This window comes from Atractosteus spatula, chromosome 6 (genome assembly GCF_055471065.1).
Source record: "Atractosteus spatula isolate fAtrSpa1 chromosome 6, fAtrSpa1.hap1, whole genome shotgun sequence".
Lineage (NCBI taxonomy): Eukaryota > Metazoa > Chordata > Actinopteri > Semionotiformes > Lepisosteidae > Atractosteus > Atractosteus spatula.
Genome location: NC_142711.1, coordinates 26,676,948 through 26,701,274, shown reverse-complemented (window position 1 = coordinate 26,701,274; position 24,327 = coordinate 26,676,948). Strand labels below are relative to the sequence as shown.

The window sequence follows — 24,327 nt, the reverse complement described above, 5'->3', positions numbered from 1 at the left end:
ACGTGAGGTGCTTTCTGCATGGAGTATGTTTTCTTCAAGTCCTCTGTGTGCTCCGGTTTCCGCGCATAGACTAAAGATATACTGGTAGGTTAATTGGCCTCTGGGACAGTTAGCATGAGTTTGAGTGTGTGTGTCGGTGTGTGTCCTGTGATGGACTGGAGTCCCATTCAAGGTGTATCCTGCCTTGTGCTTCTCTGTGACCCTGTATTGGATAAAGAGGTTAGAAAATGGGTAAATGTACATTAAAACAACATGGCACTTCTTGTAAGCTTATTTTAGGGAATAAAAAACATTCCTTTTTTGCATTTTTTACTACTGTGGTTGAAATTAATCTATATGTGCAAAAACTGAAGGATAAATATACCATAAAATATTTAAAAGTCTCTCATTAGTTTTCAGCTAGCCTTGGCTGCTTTTTAAAAACTTAATCACACACCTTCCCCCAAAACGAAAACAGCTAACACTTTACTCTTTATACTAACAGTAACAATTGGGAATATTTAAAAAACTGAGTTTGTTTCCAAACCAGTTTAATAAAACATATTGTATTGTAAGAAACTAAGCAACTGGTGTCAAAATACTGTAATGGCACAAACCCTACTGGCATTGGACAGTTTAGTTGGTGCCTTAATCCCTTAACTACAAAAGAAAGATCCAATGTAATTTTATAAAATATCTTCAGTTGAGAATATGAATGACCATGAGGCAACAGTTTGCCTTAACTAATCTGGCAGTTGTCTGAAAAGGACTGATAATGATAACGATAATAACAATGCCTTAATTAGTACTAGAAACTTCTACATACAGTATGCAAGGTCATAAATATGTTACCTTAATTTATATTAGCCATATTCTGGCTGATATCTATGAAGGTATGCAGAGAATGGAAAATATTTATTTTTTGCCTTTGGGCCAAAATGAACTTAATGAACTGTGTGTTTGCTGTGGATGACAAGCAGCAATGCAGGTGACAGGTTAAAGGAATTATTCTGGTCTCACTGCAGTGCTGGCATAAGGCCATTAAATTACTTTAGCTACAACTTTTGCCAGAGGGATGATGGATTACAAATGAATTTATACAATATTAAATAAGTCAGCAGTGTGAATTGTTAAAAGTTATTATGGCAGAAGTTGTGATGGAAAATTTGATGTAACTGCTGTCTTGTTTGGCAGATAGTTTACCCTCCTAGCTCCATGAACGAGTGACAGACAGTCAGGTGAGATGACCAATATTTCTTTAGCATAAGATTAGCAAATGCTAAAAGCACTTTAAAAATTACAATCTGTCCAGCATTTCTGAATTCAGATTAACTGCAGTTTTAAAATCTTACAGCTTAGTTTAGTTGCATTCTGAAAAATTGAAAATATGCTGTGTATCCTTTGATTCTGTATATTTCTTATTTTATGGTTACTGTGCATATGTTGAGAACAAAAAATAACTTTTAAAAAACAATTGTGCGTTATTAAATAAATGAGAAAATATCTGTAAGTACAGTCTTTTGAGAACAACCATTTATTTGAGAACCATTCACCGAGTACTGGACATTTATTAGTGGAGACTTGTTTCTTTTTGTTATTTACCTTTGCTTTATACAATGTAGAAACAGCATTGATGAAAGCAGTGGCCTTTGCCTTTAGGACAGCAATTCTGACTGATAAGGGATCAATGTGAAGGAGCAATGGGAGTTAGTGCAATATTTTCAAAGCCCATGAGTTACTGTGTTCGTCTCTGTCTTCACAGTGAGACTTCCCCTGGCTGGCCCTGTTCTTATAGTATGTGGTAAGGTACTTATCACAGGCATGAACAGCCTGTTAATAGATAATAGATAGTCAGGAGATATCTATTATTTCTTCAATGTACATAACATTCAACAAATACATGTAAAGTAACTTAGTTTTATTATGAATGATATACATTTTTATTTTGGAGAGATATATAAGAATATATTTTTCTCTAATGATCCTATTTGCTGTTTGGTAATTACAGAAGGGTATTAAATAATCTTTTCTCCAGTCACAAATTACATAAACAATCTTAAAATGTACATTAAGAATAATGTAATTTCTGAAGTGATCCAACTACTGTAAGTAGAGCTTCACAAGAATGTTTCAAGAAACACCATTGTAGTTATAAGGATAACTTGATTATGCAAACATTTGGAGAGAACTCGTTTCTCCCGTATATGTTAAGCATTCCAATGTAGGATGCAGACTAGATCTTACACATTACTTAAAAGTTAATTTAAAACTAAACTTTGATTATTTGTAGTTCCAGTGTCTAGTGAGTAGACTTTAAATGCCCCCACATCAACTTACGTTTGGTTATTTTTGCTCAGAGATGATTTCTATGCAAGTACAATCATTGTTTTAAGAAAAGGTGCTTGTTATGAAGTTTTCTCTAAACGTACAAACTGGTTTGCAGTTAAAGGTGACCAAGTTCGCTATACTGTAACAATACTCAAAGTATTTTCACTGGGGTTCAAACTACTGTATATTAGTATTTTAACCATTTACTAAATTACTCAGTATTTCTGAGTAATATTTAACTGCCAGGCGCACATAATTTATGCGAGGTCCCTTTTCGCACACCCACTCATTAATAATGAATTATTTTGATAGATTTATTCTTTGTTGTCTGTGTATACCCGAGCCAATGATAGGCTGAGAAGAAAAAAAACATGCAACCACAAAGCGTAGCCTTGCAGTCGCGTTAAAATGAACGACAGACAAAAAGTCGCGCAACGTCACCGCCGTGGGATATTTTAAATCCAGTTGGTCACGTTTCCTAAAGCTTTTCTCGCTGCCTTCGTCGACGAAAACCTGCTATTTTTAACCCAGCTGTGGCTGCCCATAGCTAAGGGTATTGATCGCGGTGCTCCGGCGAGCTCAGCTGTGACTGAAGGGGAGGGGGATCCTGGAAACCGCCTCCTTCCTGAGCGCCGCTGCCGCTGGGCTGCTGCTGGATTTCAAACGCTCGCCGCCTCCATGTTGGAAAGAGCACACGGAAACAATTCCTGCTTTCAAGAAAGAAACGCTGCACGGAAAGCGGGATTATATTGCCGTACACCCTGACTGTATCGCTAATACAAACATCGAGGACACATTGTAGGAGGCTATTTTTTATTTTTTACTGGCCTTCTCATAACCGATGCGGGATTGAGATTCTTTGACGTTTTTTCCCCCTTGTCGTACCTTTTTTTTGTAATTTTATTTTGGTGTTCATTTGACTGATTTTTTTTTGTGTTTTGGAAGGCTAGTTGTTTTGATGTTGAACAGAAAGAGGGCCTTCCTTGAGTGTATATGGTGATGTTTCGTGTTTGACCACTGTTGCTTATAAAACTGGTAAAAATAAACACAAGCCCAGTGACACAAACAAGTGAATAAAAAAGGAATAACATTCAGTTTCCATGGACAACACGTCCATTATTACCCAGGTTGCTAACCCAAAGGAGGAGGAGATAATTTCTTCCAGTCAAGAAAAAGGTAAGAACATTTTCCCCCTTTTTGGGTGCAACACACGCCGATTCGCGGCTTCAGGTTCTCTGCTTTGTGCAGGAATTCAAAGCTTGGATATTCGTCCCATTGCCCAGTGTTAAACCTGCATGGGAGGATGGAGAATTAAGCCCTTTGGGTGTTTATTTTTGTTTTTCTGGAGCCTTTGCAAAGTTTGTGAATTAACATCTTGATTTTATTTTCGTGTAGCATCGAATTTTCTTTTGCAAACTTCAACACGCGGTTGATGAGGGATATGGCAGGTTGCTGAAGTGGACTTTTTATTGCTGCTGCTGCTGCTGCTGCTGCTGCTGTTGTTGTTATTCCAAAACTAGCCTGCGCTTTCCGAGCCCGGAGGCCGGCGGGTTTGACAGTTCCCACGGCTCTGGAATGAGCGGTGTGTGCAGCGGGAAGAGCTCGGTTCTCCTCTCCGCCAGGGGAAAGTGCTGCCGAGAACTCATTTCACTCAGGTGCGAAGCTGCAAGTCGTCGGATTCAGAGAGACGGCGACATCGCTGCGTCTCTTCCAAATGTGGATTGTTTTTCTCTGAAAGTGGCTCACTTGGATGGAGCGCAAGGTGGAAAGCTGTACTGTAACAGCGTTGATAAGATGATGACCCCACGGGGTGTTTTTTTTTTTAACAGGACACACAACAAACACGAACAACTCGAAGGGTTATTCCATTCCGCAGTGAGCACTCGCACTTGTTTCACTTGTACCACAGAGGCAGTGGTAGATGATGCCCTTACTGGTTTATCCTTTCCAGGACTGCCAGAAGCCTTACAAATACGAGGGAAAACTTAGTACAGCAACATGGCGCCTCCCCGCTGTCTCTGATGTCATTCAGTTTAGCGAGCTGTCATCCGCTCCGCGATGAGGTTTCCTAGCGCGATACAAGGTGTCTGTCAAAAGTGAGATGGTTAGGAAATGTGGTCAGATGTGATTGATAAAGAAGTGGCAGAAAACCTGAGGATGGCCGACGCTGTGATTTAAAAAAAATAACAAGGCTGCATAGATAAAAAAATAAACGCCGTACAGTTAAGTTAAAGTACATCCCGTCGAGTGTGGTATCCTACTCGGTTTAAGGGTTTTAACGTTCCCCGTATAGCTAGCTTGAATTAAATAGGCTTCCATGCACATTAGCACAATATCCAGAATATCTGATCTTTTTGTGTATACGGTATTTACACAACCCGCGTCTTACTTGCTGCCAGTATGGCGGTTCTAGAGGTCCATGTTGGTGAACTGAAAATACAAAATTTTAGTACAAAGTAATTACATCGTAATGTAGTACCTTTAAGGTCGGTCCAAACTGAAAATAACATCAGGACATTACAAACCAGGCTGCAGCAGGATTCTTTTCAATAAGGAATCGCATATATGGAAGTGCGTTTCTGCTCCCCGTTCTCCAAAAAAAGAGCAGAGGCGGGTTTGTGTGTGTGTAGTGGGGTTGCTGGAAAAACAAGTGCAAATACAGTTAGTAAATGCTTCTGTTAATCTTACGCAGCTCACATTGTTAGCATTATTATCGAAAGTAAAGTTTATTAGAAAGGTATTGGCGTCCTGTGCCTGTGGTTTTGACAGTTTCAAGTCCTAAAAAGTTTTGTTGTTACCAACAACAATGTAGTCGGATGTTATCTGAATAGCAGCGTTCATTTTATAAGTAAACATTGCATTTGTATTTGTTCGGATTATTAAAATAATTATTAATTATTAAATTAATATTTTATGTTGGGGGGGGGGGATTATATTTTATCAACGAAGCTAAGAAATATTTGGATATTAAAATGTGTACAACTTAAAATGTCTTGCAAATGAATATACGAAAGTTAATTACCAGTCGGTAGGAATTTGGACAAGCTTTCTTCATTCTGGTAATGTGTTTAGAAAAGAGCATTAAAGGATTTTTAGCAGTATACATTAATTGTTGTATGGATATATTAGTAAGCCAGCTTTATGAAATATTTAACTCTTCTTAAAGACACATTTGTGTTAATCTCTGTAAAGTGTCTTAATGTCTACTTTTTCAAATTGTTTTGAGGGCTGGGTAAAAGCATATTAATAGAAGTTGTTCTTGTTTTCATGTGCAGCTTTTCTCTTTTTTAGATTGAAGTTCTGAAAAGGGACTTAAACGAGTTCCTTTTCTGTCTTTTTCTTACACAGACTGGAGGTAAAAACAAACATACCTCCCTTGCTGCCCACAGCCAAAAGCATTATTTTGGAAATGATCGTCTTGCATTTAAAAAAAAAACAGTGTGAAAAGATTCCTGTGATGGTTAGGAAGGTGTCTCTTTCTATAACTACATTTTAAAAGAATCAGCCTTTCAAAAATTAATTACAAGCGATAATACTTTTTCATTTTAAAGTAGGGAGGACACAGTGGTGCCAAATTTGATCATGCCACAGGTAAAATCAGGTTGTTGCCTCAAAAATCTATATATTCTTTTAGTAATTTTACTTCAACAACTATAAAGAAGCCTTTGCCCCCTTGCATCGGTATTCTCCCTGGACCTGGGAAGCGTGACGTCCCTGGTGTAGGAAATGCACGTGGAAGTTTTATTTTATTCACTTGCTGGTTGCAGACAACAGAAAACATTCAAAGGCACTGGTTTTCCTGCAAGCACAGTGTTTTTCTCCCAAAGGACAGCGGAACTACAGTGTGGTCTCCTACCCAGGAATGTGAAGATAAGCTGTTGTCTTTAAAAGGTCTCCTTTTGTCAGGAATGGTGCTGACCCTAGCTTCCCAGCCTTTGCTATGAATAGAGCATTTATTCTAAATATTGGAGAGCCTGGAATTTTTCAAAATAAAGTAAGTTGTTGAGAAGTTTTAATAGGATGGCGATGAATTTAAGAAACCCTTATAGGAGAAAACAATGCAATTCCACTGGTGCTGGTATTAATGTGGATATGGACTGCTGTATAATTCACAATTGCGGTAAATTGGTTGAACTAGCCAGTTTAATAATTGAATCCATGTCTTCCAGAGCTTTTTTGTCTTATTGCCATTAACCACTTTTTCAACCTGTGTACTTTCTTCAGGGAATGCAAAAACCACTGTTTAGCTTCATGTACTGAAAAGGGTGGTAGAGCTTTGAGAGCTTAGAAACTTTTTGTTACCCCCTCAGCATACTTTAGTGAGCATTGTACATGAACTTCAGGTGACGAAGATCTTATCTTATTCCAGTTTGATTGCTTTTTCTGAGGCGATCCAAAAATCATATATTTCTCACCGATACTGTCATCCATCTTTTGTAAATGAACAGCAAGAGTTTTAAATCTTCTAATTCATATCCAGAGGAAGCAAAGTTGGTTGGTAGTTTTATAATGTATTACAGTGTTTGATAGAGCTTTAGAATGACTTTTGGATAAATTTTCTTATAGTAATGCCTTCAGAGGAATGAATAATAATAATGTGTTTTTAGTGCTATAATACCACGAAATTACATTGACGTAATTTATCTAAACAAGCAGTTCTATTCATAAGTAAGGTCTTTTATTGGTTGTATGTTAGAATGAGCTGACTGAATTTTGGGGTGATGCTGAATTAAACCATTTCAAGGAATTTCTTTCATCCTATACTTGGGGTGAGCATAGTATCAGAAGAAGCCATGGCCAGCTAATCTATCAGAAATATGCTCTGTCACAAGTAAACATGCTAGTTTTCCCAGCTCCTGCTAGGAGTACTCATCCTGATGATATTCTGACCACATTGTATAAGTACCTCTTTCTGATGTGCTGGAGCAGGGAAGGGAACCCCCCCCCCCACACACACACACAAAAATGAAATCTGAGCCTTGTGTTAAGAGTTAAATATATCCTATGAAGGCTTCCAGCACACATTCTCTGCAGTTCACAAGAATAACCCTGAAGCCTTCCTTGAAAATCTCCTGTGGCTGTATAAAATGAGAATTGCTAGGTTTGCTCTTGTGTGCACATTACATCTTTATGGTTTTATCCTGCATCTCTATTTTCAAACTGTTGTATGTAGTGGCATTACATAAATTGCTTGAGTATCAATGCTCTGTGACATTTCTGCAGTGGTAAGTGTACATCTCGGAGAATCCCGTTTCCATTACTCAAATCTCCAGGATGCATAAGGCTTTCTGACAGCTGTCCTGTCAGTCCATCGCTCCAATATCTTGCTCCCTGATACTCAGGCTGCTGCTAGCCTGACTTGTTGATGACTGGAGTCACTTTGACAATCACTTGTGTTCTCGGGCAGTGGCGTTTGGAACTACCCAGCCGCGGTTTCAGATTCAACAAGTCCATTCAAGTTCCCCCCCCGAATTGAAGTCTCTTGCCATTGCAGCCGAGTTATGCTGCATCATGTAATAACGAAAGCCTTTGAACTGTTTCCTTTTCAATTTCAATGCTTCACGTCATGTGAGAGGAAGGAAGCTAACCCCGCCAGATAAAGATCACTGTTTCTAAAATAAGCAGCAGGTTAGTAATGGTGATGGAAAATAAAAGGTGCGGGTTTAAAAAACTTTTGGTTACAAACATTTTAGTAAATAAACAAATGGCTTTTGTTTCACAACAAATGTGATAAGCACTTTAATTTAATTTCTTATAAGTCAGCTCTTGGTTGCAGAAGCCTACAAATGGGGCTCTACCCACTGCTTTACAAGAAACTGGGAATTGAAGGTATGGTGAATAGGCTGTAAGATCACCTGTTTTTTTTAGTACTGTTCTCAGTGTTTTAGTTTATCTCGCAGCATGTAGAGACAGGTACTAGAGCGAACGGATGAATAGGTTTGAATTGTTGACATCCAATTAGTATGATCCAGGCATTATCGGTTGTAAAGCTGGTGTCGTGTTGTTGCCACAGCAGCACTGCCGAAGACTCCATCCACACCGTTTCACAAATGTTATTTCAGAGTTAATGGGATGTAAAATACAACCACTGCCTTTCCCAGTAATAAAACCATGGTTCCCACTGGAATTTCAGTTATTTAGTGCTTATGTGGTGGAGAAATGTTTTTTTGCATTAGTAAATATAAACTGGCGATACCATAAGCTCCTGTTAAGACCCATAATATATAACTTCAGAATTATGCAACATATACAGTATATATGTAGCCTGCAAGAAGTACATTTTAATTTCAGTATAGTATTTTGTGGGTGAGTAGGAATATGCATGACTTCAGATATCTCCGTGACGTTATCTAGTATATAGCATCCATCATGGATTTCATTTTTTTTTTTAAATAAGAAGGGTTATTCAGAAGTATGAAGGGAAAGGGAAACCATCTACCTAGTTTCATTGCAAACCGTACCTGTGCTTTGCGAGACCCAGAATGCTATTTTATTGTGTTTTGAGAAAACGTTGTTGTGGACCAGTCAACCAAGCCGGTGAGCATGTGTGAAGTCCCTGCTTTTTACATTGGAAACACTGTAGCCAAAAGAGCTCTCATTACCTTAATCCTAACATTTTACCTAATGTCCAGCAACAGCTTCACTGGACATTTCTGCAAAAAGAACTTACGTGTCTCATTTGCACATATAACAGAAAAATAAGTTTTATTCCTTTACTGGCATCTTTACCTAAAATGAGCCCCACAAAGGCATGCTCCAATATTTAGCTAACTAAATATTTTAAAAACTAAATATTAGTTTTTTTTGTACACTTTTAAGTAGAAAAAAAATGTCATATACACAACATATTCTACACAGTCAATACAAAGGATTAAAAGAAAAAATAAATAATATGGAAATGGAAAAGTCATACCTTTCAGACCTTTTGCTGTGGCAAAAATTAAATTTAGGTGAGCAAATTTACCTCAACAAGCCACACAGATGGTGGTCACTCAACTAATTATGTGAAATAATGGTGGTTCTTGGGTTTTCAGAATAAAAACACCTGTCTCTGTGAGGTCACTGAGAGAATTTCAAGCCAAGTCATGACCTTAAATACTAAGGAGCTTTCATACATCTGCTCCTCAGTGTGTGAGTATTATAGACACTACCAAATCATTCAGCAGAGAATTGTTGGTTCTGTTTATCTGGAATACTTGCCAAGGTCTTGAGATGATTGTTACACCCATTCATAGCTATAAAACTCATTCAGACAACTTCAGGCAAACAAAAAGTTTTATCATCTTTGAAGAAAAAATACTTATTTTTCATTGGTAAACTAAGTTTCATTTGTAAAGCCAAATAAATGAAAGACATTGATACAAATATTTTCTAGGTTTAAGTGTTCTTTTAACCATCTTAGTCATGTTTGTTCACTCTTTACATTTAAATATCCATCTATTTTCAATTCTTTTTATCCAGTTCAACTGTAGCCTATCCCAGCAAGTAATTTGTTGGCTTAAAAGTCTTTTGGAAGAACTATGGTTAGATGCTTTAATTTTCATGTAACAACTCTTAGTAAGTACCACAATTAATTTATAAGTAAAGAATGTATTTACATATTGTGGCTCTCTGTATGTATATATCTCTGTTTCTCTAAATGAAAGGGCCTCTCTTCGTTTTCAGGAACACAAGGTAGTGAAAGGTCACACTTTTTAGCTTTAGTTTTACACATTCTCCCCATCAGTTCTAGTTTTGGAAAAGCTGTTTATTTTACTCTTTTATTATAAGTTATATCCTAAGATTTTCCCCTGGTGCTATATAGAAAAAAGTGATACAATGTGTCATTTGCGTCCTGGTAAGTATTTGGTTTTCAGGTGGAATTAACTTGTCAGAACTTTGTTCCAAAAGTACAGTACTCCTTAACCATGGTCTACTGGCCGATGCTTCTTCACACTCCCAGTACTTATTTTTTTTGCAGTTAGCACATGTTCTTTAAGGAGAATATAAAATACCTCCTTAATTGTAAACATTTTGTGTGTTGTATACCCAACCATGTCTCGCAGGCAACCAACATTTTGAAAGCTTTTATCCCTCAGAATATTTGTTTTGCCCGAAAAGGCAGGTATTAAGATACTGCATTGCACTGTATATGCCTTTTAATATAAAATCATGAATTTTCATTTTTTAGTGTTTTCCTTGATTTGTTTTTTGTTTTTTATTGTGTTTTCTTTGTCCTTACCAGTATGTTTTGATGGTGTGTAGGCAAGAGATAAGGAACCATGAGAGCAAACACACAGGAGCACTGAGAATGTCCTTTTCAATGTTTATTCCAGTTTGGAAATACTGGCATGGTGGCGGTGTGATGAAAAGGACGCTGTTTATTTGTTCAGTTTGTGATCTAGAAATGGTTTATCATTATACAGTAGGAACAAAATGTTGTCTCTAGCAGAATCCAAAGTCAGTAACATTGTTAACAATCTAATTAAACTTACATTTTTCCTAGACCTCAGCATTTTAAAGGACCAAATATTGTCGTAGTTTGAAACATTAAATAATAGTTAACTTCTCTGCAGCTTACTTCTATTGCAAATGATTTCTTTGTTATGCACAACTAGAAGGAAAACTAAACATTTTAACAATGTGAAAGTTAACAAAACCGAGCTAACAAGGATGATGCACATCAACATTGAGAAATAAAGTTTTTGTGTAAAATGGTGATTGTCAGGGTATTATATTTGACAATGGTTTCTGAAAGTACTCGATATTCCTTTAAAATGTAAAAATAGAGAAACTTCAGGACTTCATTATCGAAATGATTGTCATCTTAGGACTGGCATCTTTCTTTGCCTACATACAACTGTGGGTTTTCTTAGTCACACTAAACATTACTGTAGGATTTGTAACAATTTAAACAAAGAGGTTTTGTCATTATTAGTAATTGGAAAAACTCAAGGGTTATTGTCTTGTGCGGCATTGTGCTGAGATGTCCCATTGATACTGAGGTGTTGAAAACATGGACGGGATGTGTTAATGTCTGGGAGATTTTTGTAAGTGACCTTGCAGACTGGCTGAACAAAGTTCCATGAATATATAATGACAGGCAAAGGTAAATGGTGTTCTGAGTATTCCTAGGCTCTATGCTATCTAGGAATTGAATACGTTCAGGAATGTTTTTGTGTCTTTATTTTCATTCTTCCCATTTGCTTGTTAGAAGCAAACAAGCAAGCAAGCAGAAATAGCCTAATCTAATCAGATTTGTTGTTAGTCATTTTTAATCAGCCACCCAACTTTGTTAGTTTGAATTCTTTCAAAAAGAAGTCTGAATGAGACCCTCTGCTCAGTTGGCTATCTAGCAACCAAATGCGCTTGGTGGATTAAAAGAGCACAAATGAGAGTAGGCCATTGTTATGTACTTAAGAACGATGTGAAGCAAATAGCAAATAGCAAATAGTAAATAGTAAATAGTAAAAAGAAGAGAGAAAAAACACAACGTTTCGGCCGAAGGCTCCACGGCCGAAACGTTGTTTCTCTCTTCTTTTTTTCAGCATGGAATAAACCTATTACTTGTTCCTTTGCAGCCTACGCATGCTGACGCAGCTACCCACCTGAACTACAAATAGTATCATGTCAATTGTACATGTTTTCAACATATCTCTGAAATATCGGCTTGTTCGCCCTACTCCTTGACCTGAAGTACTATACCTTGGTAAACATGCTGTTGAGCAGAATCGGTTTGGAATTAGTAACTGTACAAACCTCTTGATTATACAGTTTGCTCTGATCTGAGAAGATAAATGAAATGGTCCTACTGCATTGTAAGAATGTGTCACATGAAAAAAGTGCACAGTGCGTCACTCTAAATAGGGCAATCATCCACTAAAAGCGTTTTGCTGTCATTGTCTGTTTTAAAAAGCATCTTGTTCCCTTGATGCTCAATTTACTATTCCACTTTAATTAAGAATGAGCTATTTACTAATTTTAATTGCTTTATTGTGTTTGTCAATAGAGTGATATATCGCTTAACAGAATTGGAGTCACCTCCTGTTTAGCAAGCTTGAAATGCACTACTTTGATTGTATAGTGCTTTTTTAATTCGATTTTTAAGTGTTTTATTGTCAGATATGACTTAAGAGTAACTCAGACTACAGTAGTTGATACCACATTTGAATAGTTTCAGTTGTAATGACTTTTTGGTATAATTTACCTTGCCTTTTGTAAGTGGCTTTTAAACTGTAACTATAAAAGCTAAACAAACAAAAACATGAAAAGTAAATTTAATTTCATGTTTGAATAGATGACAGTTAGGACGTTTAAGAAAATCAGGACTGTGCTTGATTTGGGAAAAGTAGGTTGGACCGAATTAATAACCTTAAGATTTGACATCTGATTGGAAAAAGTAATTCAAAGTAGGCTCAAAGAATTAAATGTAAAAGTGTTTTTAACCTAAGGGTCACCACGATCCTCTTTAATAAAGTGATATTTCCTGTTGCACAAGTGTGTTTTTATGGAAGCTTTTTAGCACCACCGAGAAAAAATATTTATTACAAGATACCGTTGAATTATTTTGCAATAATTATTAATGAAAAACCTTAAACATGAACAAAACGTTTTGCAGCTTTGTTTAAAAAATATATATTTTAGGAACTGGAATCATCTTTGTTGGAAGAATGAAAGAATAATGTTAATTCGCAGACAGGGGAGTGCAATTACTGTAAAATAAAACGTTTAGTTAATCTGTTTTAGATATCAAGTATAGCTCCCTGTAATTGAGTATTCTTGAGTTAAGTGTGTGTAACATTAAGACATTCCAGAGGAGGTTACTGAATACAGCCGGGTGACATTGAAGATGTGGCTGATGATGTTGTCAAAATCCAAAATGACTAGACCCTGTGCTACAATTTTCAAAAGCAAACAATCTTTTTGAATCTTAAGTACTTTTTGGACCAAAGTGGGGAAAAAATTCTGGGGGATAAGGCTCTAAAAGATTTACTACCATTTTCTACAGCCTACTTCTGAAGCAGGTTTTTCAGCGCTTGCTGTCACAAAATTTAAGCTTTGAAACTGACGACAGCCAGAGCTCATCAGCTTATGCAAGTCAAGTTCCACCTTAATAGTTTATGTTTAACAAATATTAGAAAATAGCACAATACTAACTGTTTTAGATTTGTGCTGGTTTTCTAATACTGCATTTGAGCTTTTTGCAAAATTGTTGTGTACTAGCAACTAATAAGCTAATAAATCATATTTTTCTATGATTATTTTTTACAAGTACCTAGTTTCCTACATGTCAGTTATATTTTATTAACAATAATATACTTAATTTGTAGACAAAATTAAGCTGACTCCGAGGTGTAATCTGGGTCCTGAACTAAAAAGGTTAGGAAGTCGTTCTTTATTACAAATTAAGGCCACTTGAGCAGTGACAAACATCTACTTGATCTTTGTTGCAAATATGAGGCAAATTCAGGTACATGTTTCCATGACATGTCTATAAAGAACAGGTCCACACTGAGGGAAGCTATACTTGCATGTTGTGTTGTTGGCAAATGTAATATAAATAGCATTTTGTTTTTGTTATTTTTATTTTGGATTTGTTCACTCCCATCAGCCTCAGCACTGAAGTGCCAAAAACTTTTCCTGCCCTTTGGGCAACAGTTTCATGTCAATATTTTTAGCCCCTGATTTTAATTAGCGAAAAGTGCTAAAACGGGATAAAATGCTATATAGAGTGCACACTAACACTGTGAAGATACACACTCACTTGAGTAAATGGTTTTGCCAGTTTCCATGGCTTCCACACTTGGAACTGCACACACTGAAATTAATTACCCACAGTTTACTGTATTAACATTTTAAATATGGATTTTAATGATTTTTTTCATCTCATTTAGATCAGTTGGTTATACTTTATTGACCATGATAACAGTCAGAATCACTCACAGTTACAAAAACATTAAATTCCCTCTTGGGTGTGAAATTTGAGTGAACACATGTGATGAGGTGAACTGTTGGATGTTAAGACTTCTGGAAATTAAGTATAAGAATTACAGAAAGCCATCAATTTGCCCTAAATATTAAAAGAACAATATCTTCATATTGTTGATAAGTTGGAGAGGCTCCGCAAATAGACTTGGCCAGCATTAGAGCCAAGCTCTCCCTAGTGATCAATCAAGGGACCTCACTGATAGACATCAGTCATTGTGGTGCAGATTGGCAGAATTTTGCCTTAACGTTTGTGTACAACAGACCAGTTCATGAAAAAGTCCAGGTGTGAATGTGTAGTTACTACAGAAGTTAGTTTGAGGTGCTTGATCGGTGCCTGAATGTTGCTACATTGATCAAGTCCTGTGACCTCACTTGCTGCCCTTTCTGTGGGCTCATCCTGATATGACAACATACATTCCCATGTTGGTCATGTAACAGCAGCTTTATCATGAAATGAGGCAGTTAAGCTATTGCATGCCTTACTTGTCGGACTTGGGCCCCATTGAACATTAGTGATCTGAGCTGCACTGACATGGCATGTATAGACCAGTGAGCAGGCACGTGTTTGTCCCAGCTCTATGAGAGGAACGGGACAGCATCTGCCCCTGTTCTTGGTGTAAAACCTACAACAGATGTATGTCATACTTCTGTATTCCAGCTTGCTTGCAGTGGTGGCCACTGCAACCCAAATACCAGCATTGGAAGGATGTGCACCATTTCCCTTAAAATGTGCACTGTCAGGACCTTCATTGTCCATAGGCCCATAGTGCCTTAGACATCATAAGCACTACAGTCTCTAAAAATGTAGTCAGCTCCACAGCACTTGAAGCCAAAAAAAAGGTGACCCAAGGGTCAGAAGTGATTGTGTTAAATTATACAAACTTAAACAGTAAATTATAAAACTTTAATTTATTTCTATAATGAAATGGGATGTTATATGGCGTCCTACAGCTGTGTTATCAATTGGGATATCATGCAATCCTATATTAGGGTTAGACACAAACAAATGCAAAATGTTAGTAGGATTAGGCTTAACTATGTATGAGGAAATCCAGTCAGATGGCGAGCTCTGATTCGTGTGAGCAGCCCGTCCTGTCTTTGTGTAAGAGTTCAGGCTGTGGTTATAGCATGGATGATGCCGCAAAGAAACATTCTGCTTTACAGTATTGTTGGTCTGATAAAGACATTAAAAGCAAATGCAGACTATTTTTTATTTAAATTGAGGGTGTAATGCAGCTAGATGAAGCAGGAGGAAATCTAAAGGTTGTAGGAGTGTGATTTTTGTCCTTGGGTTTTGCATGGGCAGATGGCGCTCAGTGGTTGTTGACGATATGGCCACGGGCAGCAGGAAGCTCCCACTAAGATACACACATTTCTTTGCTATAGCATCCTTTTCATTACCAAGAGATTATGTTGTGCATTTTTACGGTAGTAATTAAGTTGTGAGTTCTACGTTATTTGGACTTGCCTGTTATTTAAGAATACTGTGGGTGTTCATTTTCTCTGTGACTGGGTAGCAAAATCATTATTTAAGGCTTGTTGATTAACAAAGTCTGCTAGCAAGTCATACATCTCCATTACTTCTTGGGATAGGTGTTGTTTTATATAGCCTGAATAGGACCATTGTTTATTGTGTAAGCATCAGATTCATGAATGAGCATTTTGTTACACAATAGGTTGGAGGAAAGATCTTTGCTTGCCTGTATTATTTAAAACTCAGACTTGGGAAGCAAGATCTGTAGAGCAATGGGTGAAAATAAATCTGTAAGTCTACACTTAAAAAATCCTCAAAAATCCTCAAATAAGGGGATTTATTTGAAGCATAAGATATTTGTTCCAACTTCCAATGCATTTGCACTTAAAAATGCACAGAGACCAATCATCACACAGTTCTGGTTCTGGAAAGGGCCCGTAGGAAAAGCAGAATTCAGTGCGCTGTAATTCATACACCTCCAAGCTAGTAAGTTGCTTAGTGGATTCAGCTGGCATGGAAGTCTTAAGGATCAGAGGGCAGAGTTGCAGAGATGGTGCTGGGGGGTGGTCAGTTTCCTGCGTGTTCATGGTCTGTGCTGAAAGATCAGGTTAAGAGTGCTGTTGCCAGAACGGTAGCACAGGCACCGCCATTGCTCTGGCATTTGCTAGTGGCTGTGAAAAGGATGTCCTGTTCAGGAGCAAGGCCGTCGTGATAAGAGGAGTCTGCCCTTTAGTGTGCATTTGGAAATATCCTAGCAGCTGTTATTCAGATGATAGAAGGTGAATGAATGCAGGGGCTGTTTGCCTTGTTTCTTTCTATAGATCATGGAGCAGTTTGGAAAAAAGAATATGATACCGCAGAACTGTTTAGTTTCTGTGGAGGAGGAGGAGGCTGTGGGCTTAGTTCCGGATGTAGGAGGTCTGGTAAACTGAATGTCACTCTTTGCTAAAGCAGTGGCTCTTGGAGTTAATACAAGATCTGTTTGTTTCTTTGCTTCAATTTCATTTCTTTTCATAATTCACAGTGCAGAGATTTCAGATTTATATATTTAGCTTACGAAGCCGCTATTGTAAGAACACATTACACCCTCAGAAAACAAAATGGATGCCTTTTGTGGAAACATAATTAGAAACTGCAAAGGAACAGGTAAAGGTTTAGTTCATGCCGGAAAAAAAAAGAGACACAATGTTTCGGCTGTGGAGCCTTCTTCGGGTTTGACACTGGAATAAGACTTCAGAGCCGTAACGTTGTGTGTTAATCAGTGAATCTTATGCTTGTAGCACACATTTCTGATCCTGGAAAGACCCGTAAGAAAAGCTGAAATCATTTTAATGCGCTGACCTTTCCTGGGCCACCTGGGATGAAGCGCGTGCCAGCCAGGGTCTGAAACCTCAGGTTCACCAAGCTTTTCACCGGCCGCTTGAAAAGGTCGCTGAGCGTCGGTGCTGATTCAAGGTGACAGGTGCGTCCGTTTTCATATAGCCATTATGATATTTCTTAATGTGCATATTCCATTAGCATTAAATAAGATGACAAAAACAAATAGAGCTCTAGGTTTAAGAAATCGTAGCTAATTAAGACAATACTAAATCCACACAATTGTGCTACATGTACTGGTCAGTGGTGGAATTATGTTCATAAGTTTAATCCTTATAGAGGACATACTAAAGGGATACTGAGCACTACATGGTAACTTTGAAATATTGTAAAAAAAGGTTACCTTTTCTTTTTTTAGTATGTATCAGTGCATTAAGACTTTGTTTACTACATTGTGTTTTGGAGCTCAGTTTTAATTATCAGTAAATTTAAAAGAATGTTTAATGGCTTAAGTGTTGGAGCTTGAGTAACTAACTTGGTCAGAGCATCACAAGATAAATACGGTATCTTTAGAAACTGGGCATCTCTGGGATAGTTTTAACCTCCCAGAATCAATTTTTAGTTTCTTCTGGAATTCAGATTCAAGAGTCAAAAGAACAGCGGTACTGCTAACTCATTTTTGTAACTTGAGGAATAGGAATCACTTTGTGACCTCACTCAAGAACATGGTGGACCCTCTGGCAAGCAAACTGAACTTGTCCTTTTTCGGCTGTGAGAAAGTCAAGGGAAAGGTCATATAGAAGGCCGCTGCATTCCAGCACGCACATTGCAATTCTGACAGTGCAGAGAATGCAAGTCCCCTCCCTGAAAAAACTGCAGCTCCCGAGAACCGTGCTCATCGATACTGTCCCCTGATCATCCATCCCGACAAGTCAAGAAGAAGCATCAACAGGTTGATGTCAGAAGCCTAAAACAGGTTGAAAAACTCTGTCACTGCACCTCAGTTGTACTGAATCTCGTAGCTCACCACTCAGTTGTAGAATTAAGACTGAAGGTAAAGGACTAAAATTAAAAAGAGAAAGTATGAGGCACAGGAAGGCAATGAGTTTAAGAGTTTGGTAAGGGAACTGTATGTTTTTTTTAACAGGGTCCTGTGATTGTTAATGAACTCAGCAGCGTATATTTGTATTATAATATATTATAGTTATATCTATAGACCTGTCTGTGCCTGATAAATTAGGGGCCCAGCCATGTACAAATCCTGCAAATGTAAACCATTCCAGTCAGTGTTACAGTGCTTTGGTTTTAAATATTAATCATTGTAACTTGAGCTCCAAAAATTAAAGCAAAAAAAAGGAAATTAAGAAAAAAGTAGCCCTTTACAAGTGTTAATATGGGAATTAAGTTTAAGTTGCTGCTATTAAGATATTTTAAAGACAGTGAATCTGGACAAGCTGAAATGACTGTGCAAAGTTACTGGTTTTGTGTCTGTCCCCTGGACAGTGATTCTGAACTCTGGTTTGGGTCCTAAAGTCTTGTGATTTGGACTATTTTACTGCAGCAGCATATCCAGCCATCTGCCTTCACTGTGTGAGAGCGTGAAGATCTAAAAGCTAGGACAGGTGATTTTGTAAATGTAAAAATATTCATTACTAAAATGGGTTGGAGAAAGAGTTAACAGGGCAGAATGGTGATTTGCATTGCCACCTCATTGTCACCACTGCAGGCCTGGGTTCTTTTCTGGACTGGTGTGCTATCTGCTTGGGGTCTGTTTAATCTCCCCGCGTTTGTGTGGTTTTCCTTCAGAGGCTCCGATTTCCTCCCACAGTCCAAAGGCATACCGGTAGGTTAATTGGCTTCTGGGAAAACTGACCCTGTTGTGAGTATGTATGTGTGCCTTGCGATGGACTGGAGAGTCCAGAGTCTATACTGCCTTGAACCCGTTGCTTGCTGGGATAGGCTCTGGCTCCTCTGCAACCCTGAATTGGATAAAGCTGATAAAAAAATGAATGAATGGATGGGAAAGAGTTAACAAACAACAAACCTAAAAAAGAAAATTAGCTCTTAAACACCATTTGTGGTATTGTTTGTGGTTTGTATGAGTCTGCCGTTAAAGCCACCATTGTATATGGTTTTGTCAGAAACAGAAGTACAACAGAATCCCAGTCAGGCTTGAAGATTACTTTTCCATTATCAGATTGTTTGATTGCAGATGGGCCAACAATGCTGAGTCAGCTCAATGAATGCACAGATAAGTCCAATATTTACACCAGTTTTAGAGATACCAGGGAAGTAGAGCATTTGTCGAGTTGACACAAAGCTTAAGAGCTCTCTTCCTCTGCTGTTTTGAGATCCCAGTCACTAAGTATTAAGTGGCTATTTCATATTGATGTTTCATTTTCTAAATGGGTTTTCTTGGTCATCACTGTAAAGGGATTTTCAGACCAGTTTTACAACCTAAGTTGTCTTAGTGGACATCTGTATAACGTCAAAACCCATGTTTTAGGTGAAGTGGTTCTGTTGCATCTTGTTTCAGTTTTCTAAGGTTCTCTAACTTATGTGTTAATTAATATAGCAGATACAGTACATTAGGCTTGTTCCATCTTATATAATCAGTTCCATTTAGCATGAGATTTTCCAGAATGCAGCAGTGGCTTTTGACCAAATTTGTATTTCATTTAAATTTATCTATCATGAGAGTTCTGTCAACATTGGTTGTTAAACACCTTGCTGACATATTTAGTCATATAGCCTAAGTCTTTATTTTTCTCATTTTTATTTTGTAGCCCTTTGTTCAGCAGACTTGTATCGCACCACTAATGCTGTACATTAAAGGTTATCCTTAAAGGTACTATTTCTACAACCCCTACAGATTCTGCATTAAAACTTTTGGAATTATAATTGGAGGCAATTTTGGTCCACATTTACACCTACTGAGACACTGAGAAAGACTGTAATCACAATCAGTAAGGTTAATCCTATGGAATTTTGGTTAAATGAATGACCAGCATAAGAGTGTCTAGTATTTAGCTCCTGCTTGACACCTTTTTTACTTTGCCAAGTAATGTATCACTTAATGGTAAAAGCATGTAGTGTATCATGACAAAGATCACATGACCGAAATCGTGTCTGTATGTGCTCGTTTTCCATGAATGTGTCATTTTAGCTTTTGTGCAGTGATTGGAAAGCAAGTGTAACTTCAGTGTCAGAGTCTTTAATATCTGTCATGTAACAGTACAAAGAAGAACTTATCAGATTGAGTATACTGTAATATGACATTTTGTTCTTCAAGTTATTCCCTGGCTGGTTTTAAGAGCACCTTGTCTCCTGAATGGGAAAGTAGTTTCCCTCCAGCACTTGTGGGTGTGAAATACATCAGAAATGTGGCACGAATTACACTGACCATATGACACTCAAGAAATGGCTTTATCTGAAATCTCCCTATAGATGATGTTTGACTGAATAATAGACTCTATACATGCTGCAGTTTCAGTCTCTAAATGCTTGACATAAATCCCTGTAAAACCCCAGAATTTAACCCTGCTTTTTGTGTCTTTTTCTCAATGTTTTGTTCCGCTTATATTTGAAGTTTTCTGAGCATCTACCTTCACACTACAGGTGGAATTCTGAGTTCTTGCTTCAAGTCATTCTAATTTGTTAAAAAACAAGTTTTATATGTGTCAGTAATTTTGTTTTTAGACATTAGGTACAATCTCAGCCTTCCTAATGAATCCAAAGGTGGTTCAGTCCTGTGTGCACCCATGATCTCCATGCTTGAGCTGGAACATTTGAACCTCATTAATTGAAGCTTAGACAGGCGTGTGAGACTGGGGCCAAGGAAATACACCGCTTCCTACTGGTGTTACACTAAATTGATATCTGAATGAGTTATCTACTTTAAAATGTGTCAATGGCAATTTCAACAGCCACCCTTATACTCTCAGCATTAACAAAGTAGAAGCCACCATTATAAGCTGAAAACCTGAGCTCCATGGTTTAAGAATGAGATGGAAAGGCATGATAGGAGAGGCTATGAAATATTTAAAAGACTTGGCGGTTGCTGTACTTACGGGGGCCTGGGGATTCTTTTACTTGAGTGACTTGTAAAGAATACCTGACATTGTCATGGTATAATTTAAATTGTATTAATGAAAGATTTCACCAAAGTGAATGGTAACTACTACCTCCCCTTAGAAGATACCTGCCAGATAATGCTAGTGATTGTTGTAGTGTCTCAGGGACTGGTATTTGTGGATTTGAGCTTAGACTGGGTGTTCAATGTTATACCTTTTTTCACAGTTTCAGTGTTCTTTCCCTTTAATATGTCTAAATGGATAGATAGATAATACTTTATTAATCCCGTAGGGAAATTGATGTGTTACAGCAGTCCAGCCCAAGACAAGCAAAACAGACATCAGAATAGTTATAAAACAAAAGACAAACAAGATAAGTAAAAATAAATAAATACATAGGTGTGTGCAAAATGTGCTGATCATAGTCACTGTAAAAACAATAAAATATGTGCAAAATGTGCATAGGTTTATACAGACTGATCCAAAAAGTACAATGTAAACACGCTGTCCATAGAGGAGCAAATGAAGGGCTAAAAGTCCTAGCCTAGGGCAGCGTTATACACCCTGACAGCTGCCGGGAGGAAAGACCTGCGGAAACGTTCCCTTGAACACCGTAGCTGGAGCAGTCTATTGCTAAATGTGCTCCGCTGCCCAGTAACAGTCCCATGAAGCGGATGAGAGGTGTTGTTCATGATGGCTGTGAGCTTGGTCAGCATTCTCCTCTCAGCCACCACCTCCATGGGGTCAAGGCTCATCCCCAGCACAGTGCCAGCCTTCTTGATGAGTTTATTGAGCCTATTTGCATCCTTTGTCATGATGCTGCTGCCCCAGCACACCACAGCATAGAAGATGGCTGCCGCCACCACTGATTCATAAAAAATGTGTAGCAGTGTTCCACACTCACCAAAGGACCTGAGTCTCCTAAGAAAGTAGAGTTGGCTCTGACCCTTCTTGTACAGGGCATCAGTGTTACCAGACCACTCCAGCTTATCATCCAGGTGTAGCCCTAAGTACTTGTAGGAATGTACGCCCTCTATGTCCTCACCCTGGATGGAAGCAGGGTTCAGCGGAGACTTATTCCTTCGAAAGTCAAAGATCATTTCTTTGGTCTTGCTGGTGTTAAGCTGGAGATGGTTAAGATGACACCATTCCACAAAATTGGTAATCAAGCTCCTATATTCCTCCTCCCTCCCCTCTCTAATACACCCCACAATTGCAGAGTCATCTGAAAACTTCTGCAGATGACATGTCTCAGAGTTGTACCTGAAGTCAGAGGTATAAAAGGTGAACAGGAATGGAGCAAGGACAGTCCCCTGTGGAGCCCCAGTACTGCTAACAACCTGTTCGGACACACAGCTCTGTAGCCGTACATACTGTGGCCTGCAGGTCAGATTGTCTATAATCCAGGACAGCAGGGGAGTGTCCACCTGCGCCGCCCTTAGCTTATCTCTCAGTAAAGGTGGATGGATAGTGTTAAAGGCACTGGAGAAGTCAAAGAACATAACTCTCACAATGCTCCCCGTCTTCTCCAGGTGAGAGTTAGCTCTGTGTAGCAGATAGATGACTGCATCCTCCACTCCCAGGTGTGACCGTTAGACAAACTGCAGGGGGTCCAGTGCTGTACTCACCAGGGTTCTGAGGTGGTCCAGTACAAGCCTTTCCAGAGTTTTCATTAGGTGTGATGTAAGTGCCACTGGTCTGTAGTCATTCAAGGCTTTAGGGTGCTCCTTTTTGGGTACTGGCACCATGGTGCCAGTACCCAAAATGGGTAGTGTTGGTGTTATCTGAGACTGCTCAAGTTTACCTTTAAGTGTTTTCCTTATAAGTTTTTATCAGTATGCCTTATTCTACTTCTTCTAGATTGTTTTTACTTCACATTTTGATAAGAATTGTAGTATCATTTTCAAATTCCATATCAGAAATGCTGAACAGGTGGGGAATGTTTTTTTACTCAGCAATTGTTGATTATTCCGCTGTCTGAATACATATGTTTGTGTATGTAAGCCTCTTTTCACAAGACGGGATTTAACGAAACTTCATAATTTCTAAAGCGAAGAGCTGGTGTTTGTGGCATAATCATCTTTCAGTCGTCTCTTTTTCTTGACTGTTCTCAACAGGTTCATGCTTAACAGTATGGCCTTTTATCAAAAATAGGTGATACTGCATTTCGGTTCCAGATAGGTGTTGGCAACTGTGATACAAATGTGTTCTTCTGTCACTAAGGATCAGCAGTTCACTCACTGGGGTGTTTGTGTTTTTTTTTTAGATGCATATCAAGTGCTGTAGGCAATCGAGTGATCTTTCATTGAAGCATGGAGTTGCATTGTGTTTACAGTTTGTTTTTGAGCCTGTTTGATGAAAGCACAAAAGAAAAAAATTCAGTTGTGTTGCGTGTTCCGCAGTTTGTTTGTTTTTTTGGGGAAAGTAGCACTCATCACGTTGCTAATGAGCTCTGGAAACATAAGGAAATGGGAAAAGAGCAGTGCAAAATAAAACGTCATCTTCAGTCTCACAAAGCCAGTATAGCAGTGGCAGCTGTCCCAAATAGGTACAAAATCTGTATAGCTTGTCGTGTGGGAACATGTCTGACCTGCCTGCATTTGTGCTGAACGAAAATGCATTTGTAATGCATCTTGAACTGCTTTAGACGTATGCGTAACCAGGCTGGCATCATGGAAACTGTGTCACTGACACTGTGTCAGTTTCGCCACTGCCTTGGTCCTGTTCACGATGTATATCTTTCTTGCTCATTGCAATTGTCAGTAGACAAATTGGCGGAGGGGTGGGGGGGGTTAGTGTATTTGGAAAGCATGAGCAGAAAAGGGCATTGCTAAAGGTGGAGAAGTATACATACATTATACATCATGTGTGTTTATTTGGAGAAAAGCAAAATAAGAATATGATAGATAATAAAAAGAATATGGAGATAAATACACGAGTTTGAACTACCTTGCCAAACCTTGGATCATTGTTATAGCTTGGATAAAAACACAAATCAAAACCATCAAAAAGATTTATGTATATCAGAACATGGCATGTGTTCTTCAGTTACATATAATGAGGCATACCATTTACACTCTTTGATAATTTGATTTTGCACAACACGTTTACACATACATAATTAGCAATATTTTAAGAATGTGCGTCTCTCAGATCCCAAGAGAACAGCAAACCTTGTGAGATTGCTTC

The 24,327-nt window shown here is 38.2% G+C and overlaps 1 protein-coding gene across 2 annotated transcripts in view; it reads left to right on the top strand.

Annotated features, from left to right (window-relative positions):
- Positions 1-2,647: 2,647 nt before the first annotated feature.
- The window catches only part of ctdspla (CTD small phosphatase like a), a 75,983-nt gene continuing 54,303 nt past the window's right edge, over positions 2,648-24,327 (top strand). For both annotated transcript variants that reach the window (XM_088918381.1, XM_088918380.1), the window contains exon 1: positions 2,648-3,483. In XM_088918381.1, coding sequence (XP_088774507.1) covers positions 3,408-3,483 — 76 coding nt within the window. In that variant the 5' untranslated portion in view covers positions 2,648-3,407. The remainder of the gene's footprint in view (positions 3,484-24,327) is intronic.